This window comes from Rhinolophus sinicus, chromosome 17 (genome assembly GCF_057876585.1).
Source record: "Rhinolophus sinicus isolate RSI-liver-muscle chromosome 17, RSI-T2T, whole genome shotgun sequence".
In the NCBI taxonomy this organism is placed as follows: domain Eukaryota; kingdom Metazoa; phylum Chordata; class Mammalia; order Chiroptera; family Rhinolophidae; genus Rhinolophus; species Rhinolophus sinicus.
Genome location: NC_142517.1, coordinates 190,345,766 through 190,371,015, shown reverse-complemented (window position 1 = coordinate 190,371,015; position 25,250 = coordinate 190,345,766). Strand labels below are relative to the sequence as shown.

Genomic DNA, 25,250 nt, shown 5'->3' with positions numbered 1-25,250 from the left:
ATTTAAGTATTTGTCTTACCTCCAATGTATGGATAAAAAACGTAGGTGATTAATAAATAATCAGACTTTATGCCATTTAGGAAGTAAAGTGGATATCTACTTTGAAAGTTATTTTACTATTAGAAAAGTTGTTTTGCAAAAAGGTAAATCTCGCCGTCATTTCCATTCTATTTAAATTTTTAATTAAATTATTGAGAGCAAATTAAGTTATAGGAAGTAGTTTTAAACTATTTTTGTTTAGCATACATTTTGCTAAGCCAGAGTTTGTATTCCCTAGAAGGGAAACCACTTTAAGACTTGATAGGTTTTCCTTATACGTCTGCTTTTTATTTTTAAACATCACTACCTCTTTGCTGACCAACACTTTCTTGCAAGTTTGCAAGGAGGGAGGAGCATGAGCAAAGGAGCTGGGTGAAAGTTGATGGTACTCCCTGCCAAAATTCCAAGCTGAAATCAAATCCTTCAGTAAAGTTTCTTAGGCATGGGGGGAAAAAGAGATTTACAACTTCAGCAGAACTGTAATTCTACCAAGAAAAAGTATCCATCAATCTACTTTACTGTCACCAAAGGATCTGAAGCTGGCTTCGTCATACTTGTCTCCCTGTATATATGGAGGTGACAAAAATTTTTTTTAAAGCAATAGCAGTTTAAAAGAATTGATGAACCCCTGACCCTTTAGACTCCATTTATAGTCGGAGGAGGAATGCCAACCCCCTTGACTAGCGAACTGTCCAATCCAGCTGCATGTGTCAAGATTCTATTAGGCACTAAGTGAAATATATATGCACGCCCTTATACCATTGACTACTCTGGGTCCACCTTCAAGACACGGGGCTGGGATCAACCAAACCAGCACTCCTCTTCCAAGAATCATTTGGACAGGTTCTTTTAGAGGTACTCCTTCTCTTTTTTTTTTAACCCATCCTTTTAAACAAAATGGCACCAAAGAAGGATGTGAAGAAGCCTGCTGCTGCTGCCCCAGCCCCTGCCCCGGCGCCTGCACCTGCCCCTGCCCCACCCAAAGAAGAAAAAATTGACCTCTCTGCCGTTAAGGTAACTAAATGGGTGAATTGTTTGGTCACTGAAACATCGTTCAACAGTAGAGAACTCTAGGAACTTGCAAACAGGTATATTTTTCATTGAGAGAAATGGCATTACTAAGTGAACACATAGATATGGGGAGAAGAGAATCCTGTTTCAAAGATAAATAAACTCAAACATGTAATCTCAGTAAAATTACCATCAGTATGGTAGTATATGTGGAACCTGTATTTGCTCTACTTTTTTGTTCTCTACTTTCCTTTTTTTTCTTAAATTGTCAAAGTGCAATTGAAGGGCAAAGTACAAAAGTGCAAAGGTGTTTTACAGATATTTAAACCAGTAATTCTTTTAAAAATGAAATATCTGTGGAAACCGGATCCCTTATTTTAAAGCTATACAAAAAGGAAAGTTTTAGTCCATGCACTTGTTTCCAAAAGTTTAAAAACAGCTGATGACCCATTTGTCCTGGATCTACTTATTTGACAGCTGCTTTATTTCATCTGAAAAAAGAGAAGATTTTTGCAATTCAAGTTAATTCCCCCTTCAGCTTTGCTTAATAAAATTTGATACAACACTAAATGAGGTCTCAGTGCAGACAATTATGCACTCAAGTGTTTCAGTGACTATAACTGTCATCTTGTTTATTTATACGCAGTATTTAATTCAGAATGTGTGAGTTGTTTCTAAATGAAACTAACCCAAAAAAATACTTTAAAATGTGTCGGTTATATGGCTTTCAGCTTATGTCTTTGAGCTCCTGAATACTGATCTTGAACTAAGGAGAATGTGATTCATTTTTGTGTCAACACTTTGCTGTAATCAAAGTTCTCAAATACCAAAAGATTATCTGCTTTTGGAAAACTGACGCAATGCATGTGCCTGTTATCACTCGGTGATGTGACCCATCAAATGTGCACCCTCTCCTCACTCACCAGGCTCATATTGGTTCAAATGACAGTTTGAAAATCTTCATCTAAGGAAGCTTGCCTTATATGGAAAACTAATGGACCAAAGTGCCTATGAGTAATCTTTCCACTTAAGTCAAAAGTTCTGTACGTAATAAATCCGAATTTTGTTAACAACACGGTTTACTTGCAACGGCAATGCTGACCTATAGATAAAGATTTCATTGACTTTTTTAGTATAATTGTAGATTTTTAAAATATTCTTGATACAAATATTTAATTAAATCATCCTTAGAGATATGTGATGAAATTAAATAAGTATATTCATAATTTTATAGCATTCTGGTTAAACATGAAATTTTGTTTCAAAGTAGGAGTAGATTATCACAAATATTTTATCTAGAGTTTGTCATATTTGAAAAGAACCTAGGAACTACTCTTTTTTTATTATTATTTGTTAGGAATTCTTCTTAACGAATATCCACTTAGGAGGAGAAATGCATGTCAGATATTCAAATAAACATTTTTCTACTTTGAAGACTACATACAGTTCATTAAGAGGAAACCAAATTTTTATCCCCAGTAACCCTAGTTAGTACCTTTCAAGATGCACACTAACTGCATTATACAATGAGCAAGATTGCAGCCAATAAGGTTCCAATAAGTCTGATTATCTCTATTCTTTGACTCTCCACTCTATACTAACTTTACAAGAATCAGTATCAAAGCTATTCCTCTTTATATGTATTGTGATTTATAAGACAATATCATCTCTTTGTATATGGTACTACAAGCATCTGAGAAGGAAAAACAAGTACCTTCTAAAGAAGAAAAATAATTATCTCACTAATGAAAACAGGCATTAAGATTCTTCCCTGAGGACTTGTGTAAGAATAAGTAAATAAATAAAAATTTAGTTCGGCAGAGAAGAGGTCTGCAAGAAAAGACATCACTTTTTTAATCCAGAAATTAAACTGATTACTTGTTCATAATGAGCAGAAAAGGGGCACTTTTCTGAATCTTGAAAATTGGTTTATCCTTTCACCTACATGCTGAATTAATACTAGTATGAGCTAGCACCACTAAGCAAAAGAAGGAAATACTCCCGGAGAGTCTCTGCAAAGATGGGGTGTGCTCTGTCTTCACTAATTCATTGAAAAGCAAGAGAAGTGATATATTCCAGTAAGGGACAGAAACCAAAAAGAAGTTAAGTGAATCTGGAAGAAATGGGAAGAAATTAACCTTTATCTTTCATTCAGAGAGCCCATTCCTGATAGAGAAAAAAAAGAAAGGAAGGGGATTGAAATTAACATATTTTTGTAAAGGAATTTAAATGCCTTCAATGATTTTCATTTATCAATATAAAGTCAGTGCATATGTATAGGTATTATAGCACAGCCAAGAAATGTGAGCAAGGTGAGAACTTAATGAAATTTAATTTCATCCCAGTAGGTAACAAAGCTAATGAAAATGTACATTAAAACATTTCATATTATGATGCTTTTAATCACTTAATGATGTTCCTAGCTATATTACTTCGTATAAGTTATAAACTTTCTTCAAGCAGAGAAAATGAACTTTAAAGAAATTAATAGAGCTGTTATATGTGTTCATTAGCTTTCTGAAAACTCAATAAAGAACAAAACTTAATTGGATTTTAAACTTTCTTTCATAAATCATATGATTTAGAAATCTATCTGCCCTCCAGACTTTGAGTAATGCTAAAGTTTAAGTATAACTAGCTTTTATAGTATTATAATCACAGTAATATTTAATTTCTCAGTATTATTCCAACCTAATATCTGTGTTTCATCTTATAATATACCATGCTTAACAGCCATATATTTGACTCACCATAAACTCTGAACAATCTTAAATATTAATTAGTTTTATCAATTTCTAAAATGTGCTTTTCAATTTGATTTCCTAGTTCATTGGTTATTCGTTTTGAATAGTCCTTCAATTGTTCTGACATAAAACCTTTGATATCTAGGGAATGCTTATCTGATGTCCTACAGCCATGGATTTTCTATGAGTATCCATTTTCAAAATCACATTTACTGCTAATATTTGAACATTAAGGCTACTGTCCTGGATGGTTCTAAGCACTCTTTGCTTTCAGAGAGTTGATACTTCCAGCAACAATGCCCAGGCCAAAGAACACTGCCTGACAGAATCTCAAGTAGCAATTAAAACCTACCATGAGAACAGTTGCAGGTGCAAACACAAGAATTAACACCTATTGCCCCAAACTGCAACTAAGTGAAATAACAAAAGTAAATAAGCAATAAGATGATCATGTGCCTAGATTTTAAAAGACCTCCAAGGTGTAAGTGAGATTTTTGCATGATGCATGCCTTAGGTGATATGTCAGGATTGCTGTGAGGTGATGGGACTTCGAAGCATGGCTCTCATTGTGTTGCTTAAATTTCAATTCTCATTGTAGTCATCACTCAGTCGGGTCATCCCTGACTAGATACTGCAGGCAATATTATAAAAAGTGGTAAAAGTACAAAATGCATTGACAGAAACTCATCAACTAACAAATCTCACAGCAACAATTGACCACATACTTGGAAAGATTTAAACTTCCAATTGAATGGGCAATGTGGAAATATAGCATTCCCCAAAAATACACCTAGGTACTGATGGGTATTCAGTGGAGGCAAATATGACATATACCTTGTGACACATGACTTGTTCTGGTTCAGTTACAGGATAGTTTGCGTTCATCTATAGATTATTTTTTCTTATTGCTAACGAAGCTAATCCAATCTCAGTCCCACTTAGAAGAATTGTTGGGAAAATCAAATGACGTCATGACCTATTAAAAGCTTTGAAAATTATAAAGTTCTTTATAATATAACAACCAATATTCATGGTGAATTTACTCTGTGCCCTGTTATATTTAATTCTTAAAATGTTACACTGAAGTTGTTTTAGCCTCGTGTTGCAGGAAAAGAAACTGAGCCTAAATGAAGTTCATGATCAAATAACTAGTACGTGGTGACGCTAGGATTAACCTAGTGGGCGAAATCCAGAGTCAACTGTGTTAACTATATTCTAAACTACCTCCTGTTTTTAAAGAGTGAGTTGCTGTTTCTAAGAATGTTTGTAAAGGAGCGTTTTTTGCTCTCAGGTGTGAGATAGAGTCGCCTTTATATTACCCTGCACAGCTCTGTGTAGCCAGAAGAGGGAGTGACAAGCACAGATCAGAGCAAGTTCATCAAGACTTTTGACTTTGGTACGTCGCTACTATTCTGGTCTCCACAGCTTTCCCCTATCTTAGCACCCATTGCTGACATGTTGAGTGTTCTCTTTTACAAAACGGAAAGTGGAATAGTAGGAACTTAGAAAGATTCCTAGTCACTTCGCTCCAGCTTTGTATGCAAAGTTGTAAAGAGAACATGGATATATTTTAAAAAATGCTGTTAGAGTAGATTGATAGTTGTCAGGGGTGGAGTTGGAGGTGGGGGAAAGAGGGAAGATGGTAAGAGGATACAAACTTCCACTTATAAGATGAATAATTTCTGGAGATTGAGTATACAGCATGGTGACTATAATTAATAGTACCATATTGTATACATGAAAGTTGCTAAGAGAGTAAATCTTTAAAGTTCTTACTACCAAAAAAAAAAAAATAACTGTGAGGTGATAGATGTGTTAATTAATTGTATTGTGGTAATTACTTCACAATATCAAAGTCATCACGTATCAGATCATCACATTGTACACCTTAAACTCAAACGTTTTGTGTCAATTATATTCCAATAAAGCTGGAAAAAATATAACTATACCAAAGTATTTGAAAATGTTAGTAAATAGTAAAACTGATTGAATTTTTTAAATAATTATGTTTTTAATGAAACATACATATATATCAAACCTGACCTCCAAATTTTTCCACCTGGCTAATATTCTGAGAATTATATGGGATATCTATTTACAAATAAATATCATGATTTAAACTGGAAATCCCAACCAAATATTCTTTGGAATAGTATGTAGAAATATAATGCCACATGTATAATGATTAAACCTTAACCTTATCTAGTTTGAGGAAAAGAACACATTTGGTCAATTTCTAATTAGAAGGAATGGGTGAAAACATTTGTAAGTTGTTTCTAAGTTTTCATTATATACTTTTAAGAGTTTGTCTTCTTTTAGTCTGTTTTTTCAATAATACAAATTCATTTTCAATGCAACTATAACATCAACCAATTTGCATTATTAATCCATTTGTGGTGTGAATATAACCTCAGAAGCAAATCAAAAACTGTTAAGAGACTATCGCTAGGTATCATTATCAAGTTTCCACTTTCAAACATCTCGGTTGTAAAAGAAGATAGATAACCAGTGGAATGGAGTGAGAAAATATTAAAGAGCACCATAACTCTCTAAAATTATTATTTTGAATTACATGTGTCTGGATCATGTCTTTGTGAAGTAAAATGCATTTGAAAAGGGACAGATAAGTCCACCAATTAATAGTGAATCGTACTTTTTGTTTTAAAGATAATGAAATCTTTGGAGACAAGGAGATTACAAAGTGACAGTACTAAATTTAGCCTCCCGACATTTTAGTGCCACAAATGAACCCCCTGGCAAGTTGTCTTTAGAAGTCGTTCCATAATTACCCGGCATCAAGCACCATCTGACTCATGGAAATTGTGGAAAGGATTATATTTAGTCTGCTGATACTACACTTTCTTCTGCTTCTCTTCATACTGAAATACTTGTTGTATGAAGATAGGATCTTTTATAGTTTGTTCCTACATCAACTTCTACAGTTTATTTCTCACCCAAATCAGAATTTGGAGGGCAAAAGTAGTAGTGGCTTCAATTATACTAGTTAAAATTGAAATGATATGGATGATAAATCCTTGCTATTCTAGTCATAAATCAATAACAGTGAGTTGAAGTCAGAGAAGAAACCTTTCCCCTCAAGATAAAACCATATCATATTCAACTTTATATATGAGGTTCTTTGTACCTACTAAGTGCCCAATGGTATAGTTTCCTGTTTATAAAACATCTGAGTCAACTGAACACAACGTTATGAAATGATATTTTGCTTAACTCCTCTTTATCTAAACTACTTCAAAATAATATTATTAATTGAATTTGCAGGGACTCTGAACTTTTCCATTAGAAAAAGTGAGTTGAGGAAGATGCTATTGACAAAAGAATGGAAATCTCACAAAACTGTAGTACCACAAGCAACCCTAGAAATCATGCAGTATAATATATTATATGAGGACATAAGGAAGTTACAACCCAGACAAGAGAAGTTATTTAATCCAAAGATACATGATTTGTTATAAGAAAGCCCAAACAAAATTCTGAATAGTTTAATCCCTATCTAGTTTTCTTTCCACCATATCGAAAGACCTGGGATCTCTACACAGTAATGCTAATATCCATACGTCCCTATTATCACAAAAGGAAATTTTATTCCAAATACGTAGGAAAAAGCAGATACTTATAATTTCTTACAACACACACAAAGAATTATTCTAATGCTCATATTTTAAAAATAAAAGGAGGAAGGAACAAAACCACAACTTGGATTTTTAATAAATAACAAACACATACACAAAGTAGAAAAAGTACAACCCTCAGGAAATATTAAATGTATTTATCAGGTTTTAGCCATGGGAAAGCTGATGAGGAATCTGAAGAAGTGTAGACTTAGATCACACTTAAAATTTTTTATTAAAATTCACTTAGGCCTCTCTGTTAATTCTTGTAGGTCTGAATTGTGTTACTTTAATAATTAAGCCTTTGCTGTAATGTGACCGAATTCAGTTGACTAGTCTAGGCATCCTTAGCAGAGAGATATTCATTTCCTCTTCTGTTCAGATCAATATACCCAATATAGCCATATATTCTCCTTATGTTAGACAACGTGGGCCAGTACTGTATTGCCATTGTTCTAAACTTTTTTTTAATACCATATTAGAGTTATCCAGCCTAGGTATATCCTTTGTTGAGGTAAAAACTCTCAGAGTTCCCAAGTAGTACTTCTGCTGGCCTTTTACAGTGATTCCTAGTAACTCTATGAGATTGGAGTGCAAATTAGTAAATTTTCCCTAGGGTTTGCATAATCCAGGTCTTTGACCTTTCTGCCACGCATTAAATCAGAGAATAGGCAGTTTTCTTGATTAAAAACTGATCCTGGTTAGAGTAACAGCTTTCTTTAGCCTCACCAGTCATTGGTCCCATAGTATCTTGCAGGGATGATGTTCTTTAAAGACTGTAGTCTATATTCCTTCCTAGGGTATTTCCCCTCAGTATTCAACATCACATGTCACCCAGATCATCTTTAATTATAGCTCTTCTTGTTACACTAAATCTTAACATACATCAATTCCAGTGCTTTTTGATTAAATGCATTTGAGTATTTTACCTCTAAACAAATTCCTCTACATACCAGAGACTTTATCTTGTCTTTAATCAATTAACCAAACCTCATGATTACCATTAGAAAAAATGCTTCTCAAAGTGAGAAAAGATCTGAAACATTGCAACAAAAATCCTTTTTAGTAACAGTACCTCATTCACTACTACTTAAATCCAACAGCAAATAGTACATAAGTCATAAGAATGTAGAATGTAGTTATTTTACTACCAGTCTAGTATAAGTATGCAAGCAAAGATGGGAAGAAAAACTCAAAAAAAACCAAACTGAGGGTTGGTGAATTACAAGTTCTGATCATAAACATTTATACAAAATCTATGGACAGGCTCAGGAAACATAAAGCCACATACATCAATAATTCAAGATGAGCATGCCTACTATGTGCTTGGCAGTTCTAGGTGCTGGAGATGCAGTATCAAAAAAGCATGTACACACTTCTTCTAGAATGTAAGCTCTTTGAAGGGACTGACAGAGTCTCTTCTCTCAGGGAATATAATATTCTAGAGAAGGAGCTTATGTTTGAAGGAGAAACTCACTATACATACACGCTAATTATTTTTTTTAAATGATGACATTTAATCAGATATTTTTTAATTAAATGTATTGGGGTGACATTGGTTAGTAAAATTATATAGGTTTCAAGTGTACATTTCTATAATACATCATCTATATATTGCATTGTGTGTTCACCACCCAGAGTCCAGCTCTCCTTCCATCACCAGGTATTTGAACGTTCTAATAATTTTGAGTTAATGAAAATCTGTTGAGCATTTAATATAGGCAAGGTATTTTATAATTATTGGGGATAAAATCAAAGAATAAGGCAGGGGAGGCCCTCCAAGATGGAGAAGTTGGGCTAAACCTGCACCTGGGTTTATGTCCTGGACAAAGGTAAATGGCTTTTTTAATGACCTGTGCTTCCCAGAAGTTTACAATCAGGAAGGTTAAACATATTTTAGTGGGAGGAGGGGGCTAGGTAAATAGAGAAAAGGTTCTTTTCAAGAGGAGGTGATTTCATCAGGGCCTTGAGGAATAGTTAATTTCTAAGAAGCAGAGATGAGAGAAGAGCATTCCAAATAGAAAAAACTTAAATCTAATTTTTAAACAAACCAGATGATGACATAGCGAAATGAGTTCAAAATCATCTGACTTTAATATTTATATCATGCCTTTGTTCAAAGGGCTGATTACTTTACCAAGGAAGAGATGCCAGAGAAATTTTTTGTCATTTGTAAAACTGTACCAGAGAATACATTTCCCATTTACTCTATGAGCATGGCACTCAGGTTTTTTAACCTTCAAACGACAATTTATTCTCTAGACTAGGCTATACGGTAGCCTTCTCTACTGTTGTCAATAATTTGCTTAAATGTTTGCTTTTATTCTCAATAGATACAAAAAAATCTAACCTCTCATTCTGTATGTGATGAAGATATAGAGAAAAACTAGAATGAAATAGTTTGGCTACTGCCTACCACTTCTATTTTCATAATAATAAACATTTACATAATATCCAAGCTTATTATAACATAAATACAACTTTTAAAGTGCCTTTCTAGTTTACTCAACAGATTTTATACAAACTGATCATATTTTATATGTATTCAAGGACACATTTCTCTATTGGAAAAAAGAAAAAAGAAAACATGAAAATGAGCATTATTTTCATTAGGACAACTTTGATGAGTTTATTTTGTATTATTTATAGTTGTTAGCTCTACTAAAGATATATGCTAGATTTCAATATGAGTCATAGGAGATTCAAATTTAATGACACAATACATATAATTACAAGACTAAAAAGAACACAAAGGAACATGGTCTGTTCAAAAGGCTTTAATTTTTGCATCAAAAATCCTGAGACTCCACATTACACAATTATCAAAGGTTACAAATTTCCACCTTCATCCTTCCCTTACATTTCCCTCTAATGATTTCCCCTCTAATGTTTCCCTCAAAGCATTTAATTGTTTTCTATTAACTTCCATTTCCCAATCACCTCTCAAAATGTCAATCTATCTATGAAGATATGTTTACCTGGGTACTAATGTTTAAAACATTATATTTTCAATCCACATTTTGGGACTCAAGACCCTATGAGATGTTTTTCAGTACTTGTAGTCTTTGGACAAAAAGTGGTACACATTTAATTGTTGATTTCTTCCTAAATGCTTGAGTAAAAGCTGCAAAGTATACATCTGCCTAGCAGGGGAAGACGTCATGCTTTTTGTGACCATTCCCTTAATAATAGTTGCTGAAACAGTACTTAAGTTAGAATTGATTTCCAACATTTTGTATGCCTCTAAGCTGCTTTAAATATGTAGGAAACTGATAAACATGTTGTCTGAACTTCAGTGGACACACTAGGGCCAATCTTTTCCTCCTACCATTTTGCTCAGTACCATTCTAGGAAGGGAGTGCCCTCTATTTTCAGATAAACTGCTATGAGAACCCATTACCAGGCAATCCCTGAAATACCTTTAAAGTTCTAAAGTTTAGCTTTGTACTCTACGTCCCCTGTTTGGGGTTCCTTTGTTTCTCAGTCGGGAGTCTTAGCCATAAAATGTTTGACATGACAGGAATAGAATCAGCACATTCTAGTAAGAACTTACACAAAATTTTCAAACTTCAAATAGGAGAGAAAACAAATGCAAAAATGGTCTAGCAACAGATAAAGTAGGGCTACCAAAGGGGTTGGGGAGGGGGGGCGGTGGAGAAGAAAGATGGTAAAGGAGGTCAGATACAGAGGGTGCCAAAAAATGTATATACATTTTTAAAAAGGGAAAAACTGTTAAAATTGCAATACTCTATACTGGTAACAAAAGATGAATACAAGTCACGTTTGACTTCTGCAATTATAAGAGGTGTTCAAAGTGGTTACCATCAGCGTCCAGACACTTCTGATTATGGCGAACTACTGCTTGAGCAACGTTGACCAAAAGGGTCCACTTACATACACTTTTTGGCACCCCAGTATATGCTGACTGAAGGAGACTAGACATTGGGTGGTGAGCACACAATGCAATATACAAATGATGTATTATAGAATTGTATACTTGAAACTCATATAATGTTATTAACCAATGTCACCCCCAATAAATTTAATTTTAAAAAAGAACCAAGAATGAAGCTTACAAATAAAAAATAATAAAGTAAGTAAATAAATTTTTTAAAAATAGTCTATCAGCTTTCCTGCCTAGAGGTACTTCAGAAAATCAAAAAATCTTACAGGTCAGCCACCATGAAGATAACAGGGAGGCAGGAAAACACCCACCCCCTCAGGTAAGGAAACTAAGGTAGAACAGTACAAAACAGAGATCAAAACTATTCCTGGCTTAGTTAAGCTCTGAACTTCTGAGAATACAATTTGGGCATTTGATTGGGTATTTCAAGAACTTACCCAGTTATATCACTTGAATGAACCCTAAGAAACACACAGAACCTTCGTGACAGGTCAAGTCCTATGCACTTGACCACAAGAGACAGTGTGCTTCAGAGGATGTTCTTTCTATAGCAGTTGCCACTTGAAACCCCAAACAGTCCTATCCAACAAGTTTCATTAATACCAAAATGTGCAGGCTTGAAGTTTGCAAAGTCCAAAATTGACTAAGAGAAGGGGACCGCCCAAGCCCTTAGAGAAATTTTAAACTCCTCCGCCACTGAACAAATAAGAAGTTTCTTAAAGGAAAACATTCCAAGAGAACATCTCAGGGATAAAGACCATAAAAGTACTCACAGGCCTCAGTCTCAATATGTATGTCCAACAACTAGTTACTGGTTTCCTAAAAATAGCCCTCAGGGTACAGATCCCTCTTTCCCTTTGCCCTAAGAAAGCTAAAAAACTCTCCGAGGGGAGTGGCCACTTCTCTCTGAAACCTGATGCTAGCTGTGAGGTCACAGCTTCCCCAGAAATAAAAGGCAACTCAGCAAGGGAGGCCCCCACTCAGGGACTGAAGCAGTCCTCAACTCTCTCCAGCTTCGCCGCTGTGTGGCAGCCCTGCAGCTCCATCATGGTGGGTCCTATGAGAAAACTACTTGTCCTTTATAGGAGAAAATGGCTCACGGATATAATCTTATTGAGAAGAAAGGCAGACAAAAAGGAGAACTGAAGAGACAGCATATTCAGTATGAGTCTTTAGAATCTACTTTTGGTTTTTGCTGAGATGGGTTGAAGATAGAAGAGATTAATTTGAGCTGTTATGCCAACTGGAAAAAATACAACTTATTCCCAAAAGTAGTACTTTATGCTTCACCAACTTTTGCTATATCACATAAAGTTTATTATATTTAAAATTAGGGGGGAAAACCCCCTGCAACTCTAGAATAATATGATATCTTAAACAAGAATCCAATGATGCCAGTATCTAAAATTAAATAAACTACTTCAGATGCATTGGGTAAAAATGTAGAGGTTAAACAGAAGAAAGACTTAAGATAACCTTTTTAATGCAGTGTGTGTGTACTTTTTAATACAGTTTATCTGTATTAGATATCTCTTATATACACTATATGTTATTATATTATTCCAGGAAGTATTTGACTTAGCATTTGTTAAATCATTGATTCATTAAGATCAGAGAGATGTTCCCTAACTATCTTTTGCAATAGCTTTTTATTTTTCCTAGATTCAAAAGTATCCTAAGGCAACCTTCTTATTCTATAACACCTACATGACTTCCTAAAAATCTCACAGCAGAGAGCAACCATTCTTCTGTCAATGCATTTGAAAAAGTACTAGTTGTTTCTTTCTTTCTCCCTCTCTCGCCACTGCAGTCCTTCAGTGCTGATCAGATTGCTGGTAAGTGAATTGAGCTTCTGTATTCCAGATGGAGGCAGAATACTGCTTGGTTTCTGAAATACCACTTATCTCCAAGGCATGTTACTTCATGGCACAACCTGTTACTAGTATCCAAGCTCTGCCTGAACTCTGCAAAGTAGGCTTATTCTGGGAGCTTACTTTAAAGATTACTCATGGAATGAGCTTGGATACACTTAAAAGTCAGGACATTTTGTTTGGTTAAAATATTCTCTGTGGTTAATTTCTTTCTAACAGATCGAGTTCTCTAAGGAACAGCAGGATGGTAAGTTTAAAAGATATAGCTGTTAATATGTGGACACTCATAAAGATAGCATGTGAGGAAAACTAACTCCCTTAAGATGAGAATAGCTTTTCCTAATTATCTCCACTGGTGTCGCCACTCCAAATAGAAATGCTCTCAATCACTCTAAATTCTCTCAACAACCTGAACCCCTTGCTTATAATTAACCATCAAAGGCTTAATCAAACAATAAATAAACACTACAAAATAGGTCATTATATTCACTGAATTCTAAATAAAACCAATTTGATACAGTAGGCAAATAGATGATAGATAGATACATAGATACATAGATACATAGATGATAGATATATCAAAAAAAGATACAGATTTTGGATAGCATATCTGTTAATCAAATCCTTAAAGAGATATTGGCAGATCTAAATTGTTAAATTTGGAAAATAAAACTGATTATGAAACTGCCAATTACCAAATCTACATAATTTCAGTGGTCATCACAATGAGTCCAGAGAACTAGAGGTAAAGTGGATACAAAATAAAAGAGAATTCAGAGACAAAGAGGGAGGAGTATTTATCATAAAACTGTGGAAGAAACAATGGATGTCTCCTGGTCCATCTTTAGAGATGCAGGACAGGCTCCCAGGGAAGGGATGAGACTTCCTCATGGACCCAAAAAATTAGTGGTAGGATCAAAATCTTGTATTAGTTTAAATTAATTAGAAATTTATTTCATAAGAGAAAAGAAATTTCTTTCGTAAAACAGTTACTAACTAGAAGACTTCAAACTCTTGAGATTCAAGCGACTCTGAATAGTTTTCCTAACACTTCCACTTTTTCCCCTTCCAGTCTTGAAATCCCAGAATCTTGTGTCGTACAGATCTTGATTTTTTCACTGGAAGTGTACCGAGGCATGTTTTATGGAATGAAAGTTAGCATGTGAGGAAAACCAACTCCCTTAAGATGAGAATGTTCAAATAAACTGTGATATAAATATATCTACAGAAGGGAAGGGGAGAAAAAATGAGTTATATGATATATAAATTAGAATATTTGTCATAATATGTATATGTTATACATGTTATGATCTATAATATATAAATAATTATACGTGATTAATAAGGATCTATTCAAATACTCAGTTCTCTACCTAAAGAATTCTACATTTTTTCAGTTTCAGTTTGTTTCTGGAATATCTCATGTTCAAACATCAATTAAAAATAAAGGATATCTGCTGTGGTACAGACTCACATGTATCCATGTATAATGGCTGATGGCTTCTTCTAGATAGATGATTTCATGACTCAGAACTCAATATTTTATAAAATTATACCACAAGTGACTATTCTTTCTTATTGAAAATGGTAATTCTATTACAATTTTTTATTATTTTAATGCATTTTTAATAAGTGATGCTGCTACATTGTCAGCTACTACATCCTAGTCCTCTCAAATATCTAATTTACAGTGTCATTTTGATAGCCCAATTACGGTAGAACCAAACAATAAAAGACTTAAAAGCCCTTTCAGGGACAGACCTGAACTATTAAACTATTACTATTAGACTTAGTACTCCATATATGAAATAGGTTTTATATATAGGGGTTCAATACACATTGGTGTGGTGAACTGGTTTTCTCTTGTGTCAGGAAAATGAATATTTTTGGTAGCATTTTAAGTGAAATGGAAATCCTATATTTTCAGAAATGAGTGAAGACTTCCTTTGTTTACTTCCTTGTTTAATGATTAAGTAGTTTTGCTCAAAACTGCTCTATTTGAATGTATCACTGGTTTAGAGGAAAGAAGAAAAATCAACTAGAAAATTATAGCATTCTAAAGGTCTCAGTCCTCTTATGCTGTCCTGTAGAGTTACCACTAGCCACATGTGGCTATTTAGATTTAAACTTTAGTTAAAAATAAATACATTTAAAAATACATTTCCTCAGTTGTACTAGTTACCTTTTAGTGCTCTAGAACTGCAGGTGGCTAGTAGCTACATTTGGGGGCAGTTCAGATACCAGACATAGAACATTTTGATCAAAACAAGTTCTAGAACAGTGTTGTTCTAGGCCAGGGAGGGGATGGCAAATTTTTTCTTAAAGGGGCAAATAGTAAATATGTTAGGTTTCATTGGCAATAAGGTCTCTGCAAAAACAACTCAACCCTGTCACTAAGGTATGAAAATAGCCATAGACTATACATAAATGAATAGCTGTATTCCATTCAAATTTCATTTATAAAAACAGGTGGCCAGCCCCTAGTCAGGACTTTGTTAACCCGTGTTCTAGACTCTTCTAGAGAAAAACTTAATCCTTAAAAATCTGGGGTAGGAAGATCTTTCTGGCCTTGGCCTTTAAATCAACAAAAGGGCTAATGTCAGGAAGATTCTATTACAGCCCATAAAATCCTATTTCTATATCAAGCATTTGACCAGGGTAATAGTGAGCCCTCTGAGCAAGCTGTGCATAAAAGCCTGGAGCCAGTAACAGGAATAGTTCAGTTTCACATGTCCCTGAGAAAGATGAAAAAGAACATTTGACTAATGACCCCACAGTGCCTGCAGCATGTTTTTAGATTTGGGAAATAGCCTATTATAGTCACACTTCATAGAAGTTGAAGAGGAAATGTTAGCAAAGGATAGTAACATGGTCACAATAGTTGATTGTGACTATGTCTGGTGCAATCTTAGATTAGTGGATGAGGGGACAGCAAAATCAGGTATGTTGCTGGGTAATCTATCTATAAGGCATCTTTTGATCTGAGACAACCAATGGCCTAAAAAATAATACTTCCACCCCTACCAGTTCAGTCACAAATGGTTTTTTTGAGTGTTGTTAGTATTAACCCCAACGAGTTGCCATCAGTAGTTTTAGGTGCCCTAGAAAATTTCATTTCATTTAGTTTAGTTTTTAGTTTAGTTTAGTTTAGTTTAGTTTAGAAGGTTCAATTAAAATGTCTTTACTGGCCCCTCATCCATAGTAGCACCCCTTTCTTTCGTTTTGGTGTACACTTCTTAATTCTTTTGTGAATGTAATTCTGAAAGAAAAAAATAGTTCTATCAAAGGGGAATGACAAAATTTAGGAAAAGTAAGCAATAGAGTGATTGTGATAAAAATAGAGAACACTTTTTAAATATGTACTTACACCTGAGTACAAGTAAAACAAGAGAAATCTGAGTGAAATTGGTGAAGTCTGCTAATGTGAATATCCCGGTCACCACAGAATACTATAATTCTGCTAAATGTTACTATTGGGGAAAACTGAACAGAGTATTTACGAGATACCCATGTATGTTTTCTCAAAATTGCATGTGAATCTACAATTACCTCTATAAAATTTTAATTAGAAAATATATCCTTAAATTCTAAAGCTAATATAGCAACATGTTGCCATATGTATTATGTGGGGGAAAAAAGAGTAAACTTTAAAGAGATTACCACAGCGGTAGACCCAAACAAACATTCCTCCTTCTGAATTGATTATACCAGGGGTCTCTTAGAGTCATACATTAAAGTGGTTAAATGACACTATTAGAACTCAAAGACTTGTCTCACCTTTCTAATTTTTTTTCCTGAAAAATGAAGTTACTCCTGTAGAAAACTAGTTAAGGGGAGCATGTAGGAAATTTGTACCTCAAGAGGGGGCTTTTCTATATACTCTGAGATGTTTGGGTTAACCTCACAAAACTCAACCCAAATTGAAAAATTTGTTTTCTTGGAATTTTATTAACTTTGTTAATTATATGAGAGATTATATAAGGAATTCTTAAGATTTATCAAGACCCTAGAATTTCTTAACCCAGTCCTGCTTCCCAGGCAGATGAAGAAAATATGAATAAATAGGACTAAGAGCTCGCTCCAATCTTCATATCTGATTAATAATGACATACGACTTGAAATGAGAAAAGCTGTTTTAAAATAGTCCCCAAAAGAAATGTCAAAAGTGTTTGTCAATGATTATTTGAACTATGAAAAGGGAGAGTCCAATGAGCACAACTTTAGTGGCTGGCAAAAGTTGTAAAATAAAGGGGAATTTGGACTGGATCTTTGGATGAAGTTACGGTTAATTTATAGGTCTGAGGTAGAGAAAAGCACCCTAATGTTTCTTGCTTCTTGCAGATTTCAAGGAGGCATTTCTCCTGTTTGATAGAACAGGTGAAAGCAAGATCACCTTAAGCCAGGTCGGCGATGTTCTCCGGGCTCTGGGCACGAACCCCACCAATGCAGAGGTCAAGAAAGTTCTGGGAAATCCCAGCAATGAAGGTAACCACAGGTTTTGCCAAGAAGTTGGGAAATGTGTGTGTCTGTCTCTGCGTGTGTGTGTGTGTGTGTGTGTAAGAAACAAAGAGAGATCATTATTGAGAAATAAGTGCCACAAAATAGGGCTTAATTTGATTTTGATAGTAAATGTGCCAGTTGGCTGTCTAGAGTCTCAGTATTTTCCCTTCATAAAATAAGTTAACCGTCCTTTGAGACTTTATAAGCATGATAAAATTTCATGCTAATGAAAGGAAATATATCTAATGCTAACACCATCATCATCATCACCGTATCTAATGCTCATAATTTAAAGGTTAATGAAATGAAATAATATCCAAATCCACACATTTTTTTCAAGCCTTCCAAGGCAAAAATACATTTTGACAAAGATGTTAAATACAGCTAAAACATAATGTACTTTGCAAACAACTCTGAGGAAATGACAATGGCACAGAGAAGATCTACTCTGATAAAAGTGGGGAAAATGAAATCACAATGCTCTCAGGAGACTGAAAATACCTGCTGACTATGCCCCATGGTTTGTCTTTTTGACACCCTGTTTCTGTGACCATCTAAAAGGAAACTCAGCTATCTTAATTAAGAATAGACAGGGTGACATCTTAATAAGAGTTTTTTGTTTTGTTTTTTAATTTCCAAAGAATTACACAAAGACTTAAAAAGCTAAGCCAAAACCTGCTTTCAGTCATCCAAGGTAAATCCTGGGACAAAAGTGAGTAAGATACATAAATGGCAAAACTGCAGAAGTTCTTTGCTTAATACAAAAATCCAGTCATTAGTCTGGAACAAGGAAAAAATTTTTCAATCCCAAAATTCATGGAAAAGTGTAATAGTCTACTGGAAAAATACCACCCTAAACAAGAAGACAAGACAAGACTGAAGTTTTTTCAAGTAGATATGTGGGCTGTTTATCTTTGCCATAGGAAAAAAGGAAGGGAGAGCAAATAATCTTTTTTCTTGATAATTGAAATAACTATTTTCCTTTGTTACAACAGAAAAAAAAATATTTCAAGAAAACCTAACTCTAAATCAGTCTGCTGGAATTTTCCTCAAACTTCATTTTCTTTGGAGGAGAATTTCCATGTAAATTACACAAATAGTAGCTGAGAACATGAGATAAAATGAGAGAGCAGCAAGCCAAATCTACTTTCTTAAGTGTCATTTTCTAACTTATCGAATGTCCATCTTTACTGGAATTATTGGTTAAATGTTCATTTATTCAGCATTCCAGTTGAGTCTTTTTACTATTACCCAATGTACTAGATTTCTGTTCTATCAGGAAAGACTAGTAAAAGGGAATTTGGATTGTAGGGGTACATAACTTTATCTACTTGCATACATCTGGATAGCCTTTTCTACTTTTACTGTGAATCTGATTTTCCTTGTCAGAAGATACTAAAGAGAGTCCAATCATCCTTACGCTTCTAAACTACAAAGAAGTCAGGCAATCACAAAGCATTTGACACACACTCTCTGCTTATAAGCTTCTTTTTTAAATTACTTAAAATGTAAAGAAACTGAAGGTCCTACAAAAGCTGGACTGCATATTAAAGTTAAGTTTTACTATACTTATATGTTAATGGGTTTGTTGTATTACTATAATTTTTCATTGCTTCCCTAGCATTTATAGAAAATATTAAATTGACAATACTAACAAAATAGTAGCTAACACTTACTAAGCACTCAGTTGTCCCAAGTATTGTAATACACTTGGCTTGTATCATCTCATTTAATTCTCACACTAACACTATGATGTATCTCTATTTTTACAGATGAAAAAATTGAGGCACAAATTGGTTAAGAAACTTGCCCATGGTCACACAGTTGTAAATGGCAACTGGGGATAAAAGTTCAAGCACTAGGACTCCAGAGTCTGTGCTATTATCTATTATCTATTACCAAATCTTTGTCATCAGCGATTTACCAACTGAAACTTAAGTTGTATGACGATTTTTCAAGTCATCTAGAATGAACTTTTGAGACTCACAGATGGCATTTTATGGTAGCTAATAACTCCCTAAATGGCCATTTCTTCTAGAGATGAATGCCAAGAAAATTGAGTTTGAACAGTTTCTGCCCATGATGCAAGTTATTTCCAACAACAAGGAGCAGGGCAGTTATGAAGACTTTGTTGAGGGTCTGCGTGTCTTTGACAAGGAAGGCAATGGCACAGTCATGGGTGCTGAACTTCGTCACGTTCTAGCCACACTGGGTAAGGACAATTTATTTCCCTGGACTTAGTAGGACAAAATACATAGAAAAGAGCATGATTTAGAGGAATCATGCTAACACCCAAATAGGCATGGGGAAAGACTACAAAGGAAAATGAAAAAGAATAGTCAAAAGTTAATGACCATTTCAGTTGGCTTCAGTGTCGATGAGTTTGTTTTGGGGAAATGGTAACTTAAATTACCGGTAACAAATAAGTAAAGTAAAGCATTGTAGTTCTTACAGAATATGATTTGGATGATCCGGTATACTGTGCAATGAATTCATTCAAAGACAATTTGTTGACAACATACTAAGTGCCAAAAGAATAAGAAGGGCTTGGTTCCTTATCCTCCAAGAGCTTAATCATAGTCTTCAGGAGCCCAAAACTGATCACTTATAGTGGAATTTTGAAAATACTCTCTGGACTTCTTTCTGAACAAAGAGATTTGCTTTATCAGGTGAAAAGATGAAAGAGGAAGAAGTGGAAACCCTGCTGGCAGGTCAAGAAGACTCCAATGGCTGCATCAACTATGAAGGTACAAACTCATGCGCTCTGGTAGTTATAGCAACTCTTAACTGATTGGGTTGGTTATGGACTCCTTTTGAGCTTAAAATAACTTCTTTTTTTCTTTGCCTCCCTTATTGAACATACACATGTTACCTATTATTAATCAATTATATAATAACTCTAAACAGATATCTTGTGAAGATCTGACTGTATATATATACATATATACATATACATAAGATTCATTCCAGTGGGTTTTTGCATTTCTGTGTATTGTTATACAGCTTAAAAAGTGTTCTTACATGTACTTTTTCTTGTTAGATCTTCATAATGTCTCTGTAAGATAGACAGGGTTGTGTCAAAATAAAATTTAATGGAATATTAAAGTTGGAGAGAACTCAGAATTCTTTACATCAAACAATTATGAAAATGAGGAAACTGAGGGCCAAGGAGGCTAAGTTATTAGTGAAGGTCACATCATTAATGGCAAGGCTGGTAGTAAAATTTAGTTCTTCTTGTCTAGTGTTCGTGCTTAAATGAGAGTCATCTCAGAGTGACCAATTACCATGTTTCCCCAAAAATAAAACCAAGCAGGACAATCAGCTCTAATGCGCCTTTTGGAGCAAAAAATAATATAAGACCCGGTCTTTAATATAATATAACATAATATAATATAATATAATATAATATAATATAATATAATATAATACCAGGTCTTATATTAATTTTTGCTCCAAACGACGTATTAGAGCTGATTGTCTGGCTAGATCTTATTTTCAGGGAAACACAGTACCTAGTTTTTACTACCAATTTACAGCAGCTTCACCCAGGGGATCTGAAAAGTAACACACTACACAAGATAAAGATGCAAAATAAAGTGGCATGCTATAATTTGTAAATTGAAAAGGTTCCAATAAAATTGAGAAACTTATCTATTTCCTAAAAAGACTAATTTAGCTCCATTTCAATAAAGCTACAAATATGTTAATAGGTTGAATGTAAATGTAGAGTTAGGAAGTCTAATGACTTGGAAAAAAGTCATTAGAAAAGAAAAGCAGAGAGAAGAAGGGAAGGAAGGAAAGGGGAGAGAAAGAAAGAGAGGAGATTACAGGAGAAAAGGAACAGACTCAGCCAAGCATATGTTCACTGACAATCTTGATTAAGCTTCACTTTTTTCCATAAACAATGCTTCACATTTAGTTATTGCCACAAATACATTACATAAAAGAAGAATCATTCAATAAATATTGTTTGGACAACTGGATAGTCATGTAGAAAATTAAGTCAGCTGTGGATCTTATACCATGATAAATTTCAAGTGGGTCAAAAATTTATATGTAAAAGCAAAAAGCATGAAGGCCATGGAAAAATTATCTTATAACATTTGAAGTGGAAAAGCCTTTCTAACACTAATACAAAACTCAGAAGGCATTTCAAATTTTGATAAAATAAAGCATACATTTTTTCAATCTACATGGCAAAGGTACCAGAAACAAAAGACAAAGAGCAAAACTAAAAAGGAAAAAAAAAGAAAGAAAAGAAAACAATTACAATCAATATTAGAAAGAGCTCATTTCCCTAATTAAAAAAAAACTATTACAAATTAATAAAAAGACCACAACCCAATAGAAAAATTAACAAATACATGAAGAGACAATTCATAAAAAAGGAAATAAATATACATATGAATACAGTATAATATGCTAAACTTCATTAACAATAAAAGAAATGTAAATGAACACTATGCTGAGATACCATTTTTAAATAAACGGATTGCCAAAGGGTTAAAGTTAGACCACACTTTGAGTTGAGGAGTGTGTGTGGAAAAAGCTGGTATCGTGCCTTCCTGTTGGGAATGTGAGTCATTTAGATCCATATGTGGTGATATGGTACTATTAATTCTAGCAAATCTACTTCAAGGGATGTAGTCTTTAGATATACTTGGACTCAGGTGAAATGAGTGATACATGGTTATTCATTAACAGTGTTGTTTGTAATGGACAAATATTCGAACAACTTACGTCCATCGATGCAGGATATATCAAATAGATTCCAGTAAATCTACAGATGTATTACAGAAGTGTACACCTGAAATCTATGTAACTTTACTAACAGTTGTCACCCCAATAAACTTTAATAGAAAAAAGAAAGAAAATCTACACAATGAAATACCATATGGCCCTAAAAAATAATGATACTCTTGTTTATAGTTTTGGTAATATCTCTGAAATATATTATAAGTGAGAAAAGCAAGTGCAAAAGAATTTGTAGAGTATGCCACTATTTATGTAAAGAAATTTTTTAAAACATATATTTGTTTTTATAAAATGTCTCTTACACATGCATAATAGTTCCATGAACTCAGCTATAAAAAGAGGAACTCGATAGCTGGGAGACAGTGGTGAGGAACATTTTTTGTTGTTGTTATAAACTCTTTCATACTTTAAAAAACAGAATTTTAACCATATGAATGTACCACTTATTGAAAATTTAATTTATAAAATTAGGGGAAAGGCCATAAATCCAGTAATAAGTATAGTGGTCTGTACAAAGCTTAAAAAAATAAACTCGTTATAGTTAATAATAATTAGGATTGAGGTAACTTGCAAAACGCTCTTTTGTTTAATTTGACTGTTTTCTAACTCTAAACTGTCTGTATTGTGCCTACAGCTTTTGTCAAGCACATCATGTCTATCTAAATGGAGCTCTCAAGGTATACATCTGTTTCTTTTTTTACTATTAAGACTGTCTTGATATTGTATCTTTTAAAACTTTAACAGCTTCACTTTGTATGTGGATGCTGTAGATATAATTAGCATTAAGTTCTTTATTAAGAGTTATCTATATTAATAAGAAAATATTAACTCCTTGAAATGGGTTATTTAGAAATAGAGCACTTTTGTACAAGTTTATAAGCAAAAACTTCTGAGGTTTTTGCTTCCATCTATACACTCTATCATTGGCTATTGACTGTGCTATATGTACTTGCAGTGGAGAATCAGCAAGCCAGAGACTAATTCATTAATTTAGTTGGAACATAACACTAATAAAAGCATGGGCCAAAGTTCTTTAAATAACTTATGTAGTTTTTAATAATAACTGCTCTAGTAAACCATGCTATCACAATCCAAAGTCAACCACTTGCAACTAGGTTCTTGCAACTAAGAAACAACTTACCTTAGAAGTGCTGGTTCATTTTGTACTTTTTCATATTTTGCATTTCACATTATTGCCTCCCCAGTTTTCTTTCTGAAAACATGCAGTCAATATCTAACTCATTTTCCCTTTTCCTTTACAGATTAAGCATTGGTTGGGAAGACTGGCTGGAAACTTATTTTAATAACACCCATGACTAACTGTCCAGATTTGTTTACCATCATTCAGAAAAACATTGTGGACCGTTCTAGACTGAAGGACTCCCTGATTTTTTTTATACCTTACATTTCCCTCTGAATTGTATTTATACCACACAAACCAAGTGCCTCCTGCTCTTGACAAAGATAAAATACTGAAAGTTTCAAACCCTAGCACCACTCTTTATTTTCTACCATGGGTTAATGAACATCCTTAAGTTAATAAATCAATAAATAATTTTGGTCAGTCTGGAATGTTCAAGTTTCATTGTGTTTTTATCTTCTTGCTTAGAGAAAATAATTTTTAAAACCTCAGTCCTTTCCTTAATGTATCAAATATGGATAAATTATAAATTTTTAAGAGAACAAATCATTACAGCCTACATAACAATAACGAAAACTGAATAATAATGATAATCACATATTACTGAAAAAGTGAAACAGAGAACTGAGGGAATGCAAGGATCAGAGATGTTTTAATATAAACTACCTAGGCAATTTAATATGAAAGCAGGTTTCTTCAGTTTTGTGTAAATCACTGTATTCATGACAAGATCTATTTCATGTCTAGTGACAACCTGGCCTATTAGGAAATTCTAATAAGCCCTGATCCTTCTCACTGAATGTTTTCAAGGATAAAATTTAAAATGACCTTCTAGTTGTTACTTTCGAAAACCTCTCTGGGGATGAGACTGTTACTGAAGAACATGTCTGTTAATGTTCTCTCTCCTGCTATGATGGCCTCTACTTTGCATGTCCATGTCCCAAAATCTTGCTTCACTCATTTAACACATGTTCTAAATGGGAAGACTAATTGATAGGAAAGTTCATCGTGTAAACTTGTCATGCTATCATGTATCACTTTAGAACAGAGGCAGGATTTGCAAGTTAATAGTTGGATATTTAGAAGAGATGAAGTGAATAATAATTCTCCTCCTCTCTGGAAGGATATCTGTAATATATGGGGCTGTAAAGTCTTGGAAAAGTACCTGCCTGCCTAGAAACGTGTGGAAGCTGAAACAACTTTTTCCTCATGTTGGGCACTTTAGGTTAACACGCTCCTTCTAACTTCAGCAAAGGTCACTCAGATTCCAGTAGCCAATGGCTTCAACTTTGATCTATGCTTTTGTAGCTAAGATGATGTTGGAACATTACAATTAACTCTTTTAAGGAAAATTCACTATGGCCTCAAGATCTTTAAGACCAAGTTTGCCTAAGACCACAAACTGGAAATTTCACACAGCGCTATGCAACAGAACTTTCAGTAAGAATGTAAATCTATATCTACATTGTCTTCTTTGGTAACCACTAGTCCCATGGGGCTACTGAGCACTTGAAAAGTGGCTAGTGTGACTGTGGAATTGAATTTCTAATTGTATCTTATTTTAATTAATTTAAATAGCCACATGTGGCTCATGAATACCATATTGAACAGTGCAGGTTTCAATATATATTTATATTCAGTTGTTATATAAGG

The 25,250-nt window shown here is 34.0% G+C and overlaps 1 protein-coding gene and 1 long non-coding RNA gene across 3 annotated transcripts in view; one reads left to right on the top strand and one right to left on the bottom strand.

The window, feature by feature from the left end:
• The window catches only part of LOC141567179 (uncharacterized), a 140,675-nt gene that overhangs the window by 78,680 nt on the left and 36,745 nt on the right, over nucleotides 1–25,250 (bottom strand). The gene's annotated exons all lie outside the window — the stretch shown is intronic.
• MYL1 (myosin light chain 1) lies at nucleotides 786–24,028 on the top strand. Of its 2 annotated transcripts, none has more exons than XM_019727013.3 (7): nucleotides 786–1,053; nucleotides 13,421–13,448; nucleotides 17,543–17,686; nucleotides 19,740–19,913; nucleotides 20,371–20,448; nucleotides 23,091–23,133; nucleotides 23,719–24,028. In XM_019727013.3, exons 1-6 carry the CDS (start codon nucleotides 937–939, stop codon nucleotides 23,117–23,119), a joined length of 570 nt encoding a protein of 189 aa, XP_019582572.1. In that variant the 5' UTR covers nucleotides 786–936; the 3' UTR covers nucleotides 23,120–23,133; nucleotides 23,719–24,028. The 2 variants fall into 2 exon arrangements, with proteins under 2 accessions (XP_019582572.1, XP_019582570.2); XM_019727011.3 differs by lacking the exons at nucleotides 786–1,053; nucleotides 13,421–13,448 and adding exons at nucleotides 12,105–12,380; nucleotides 13,141–13,165.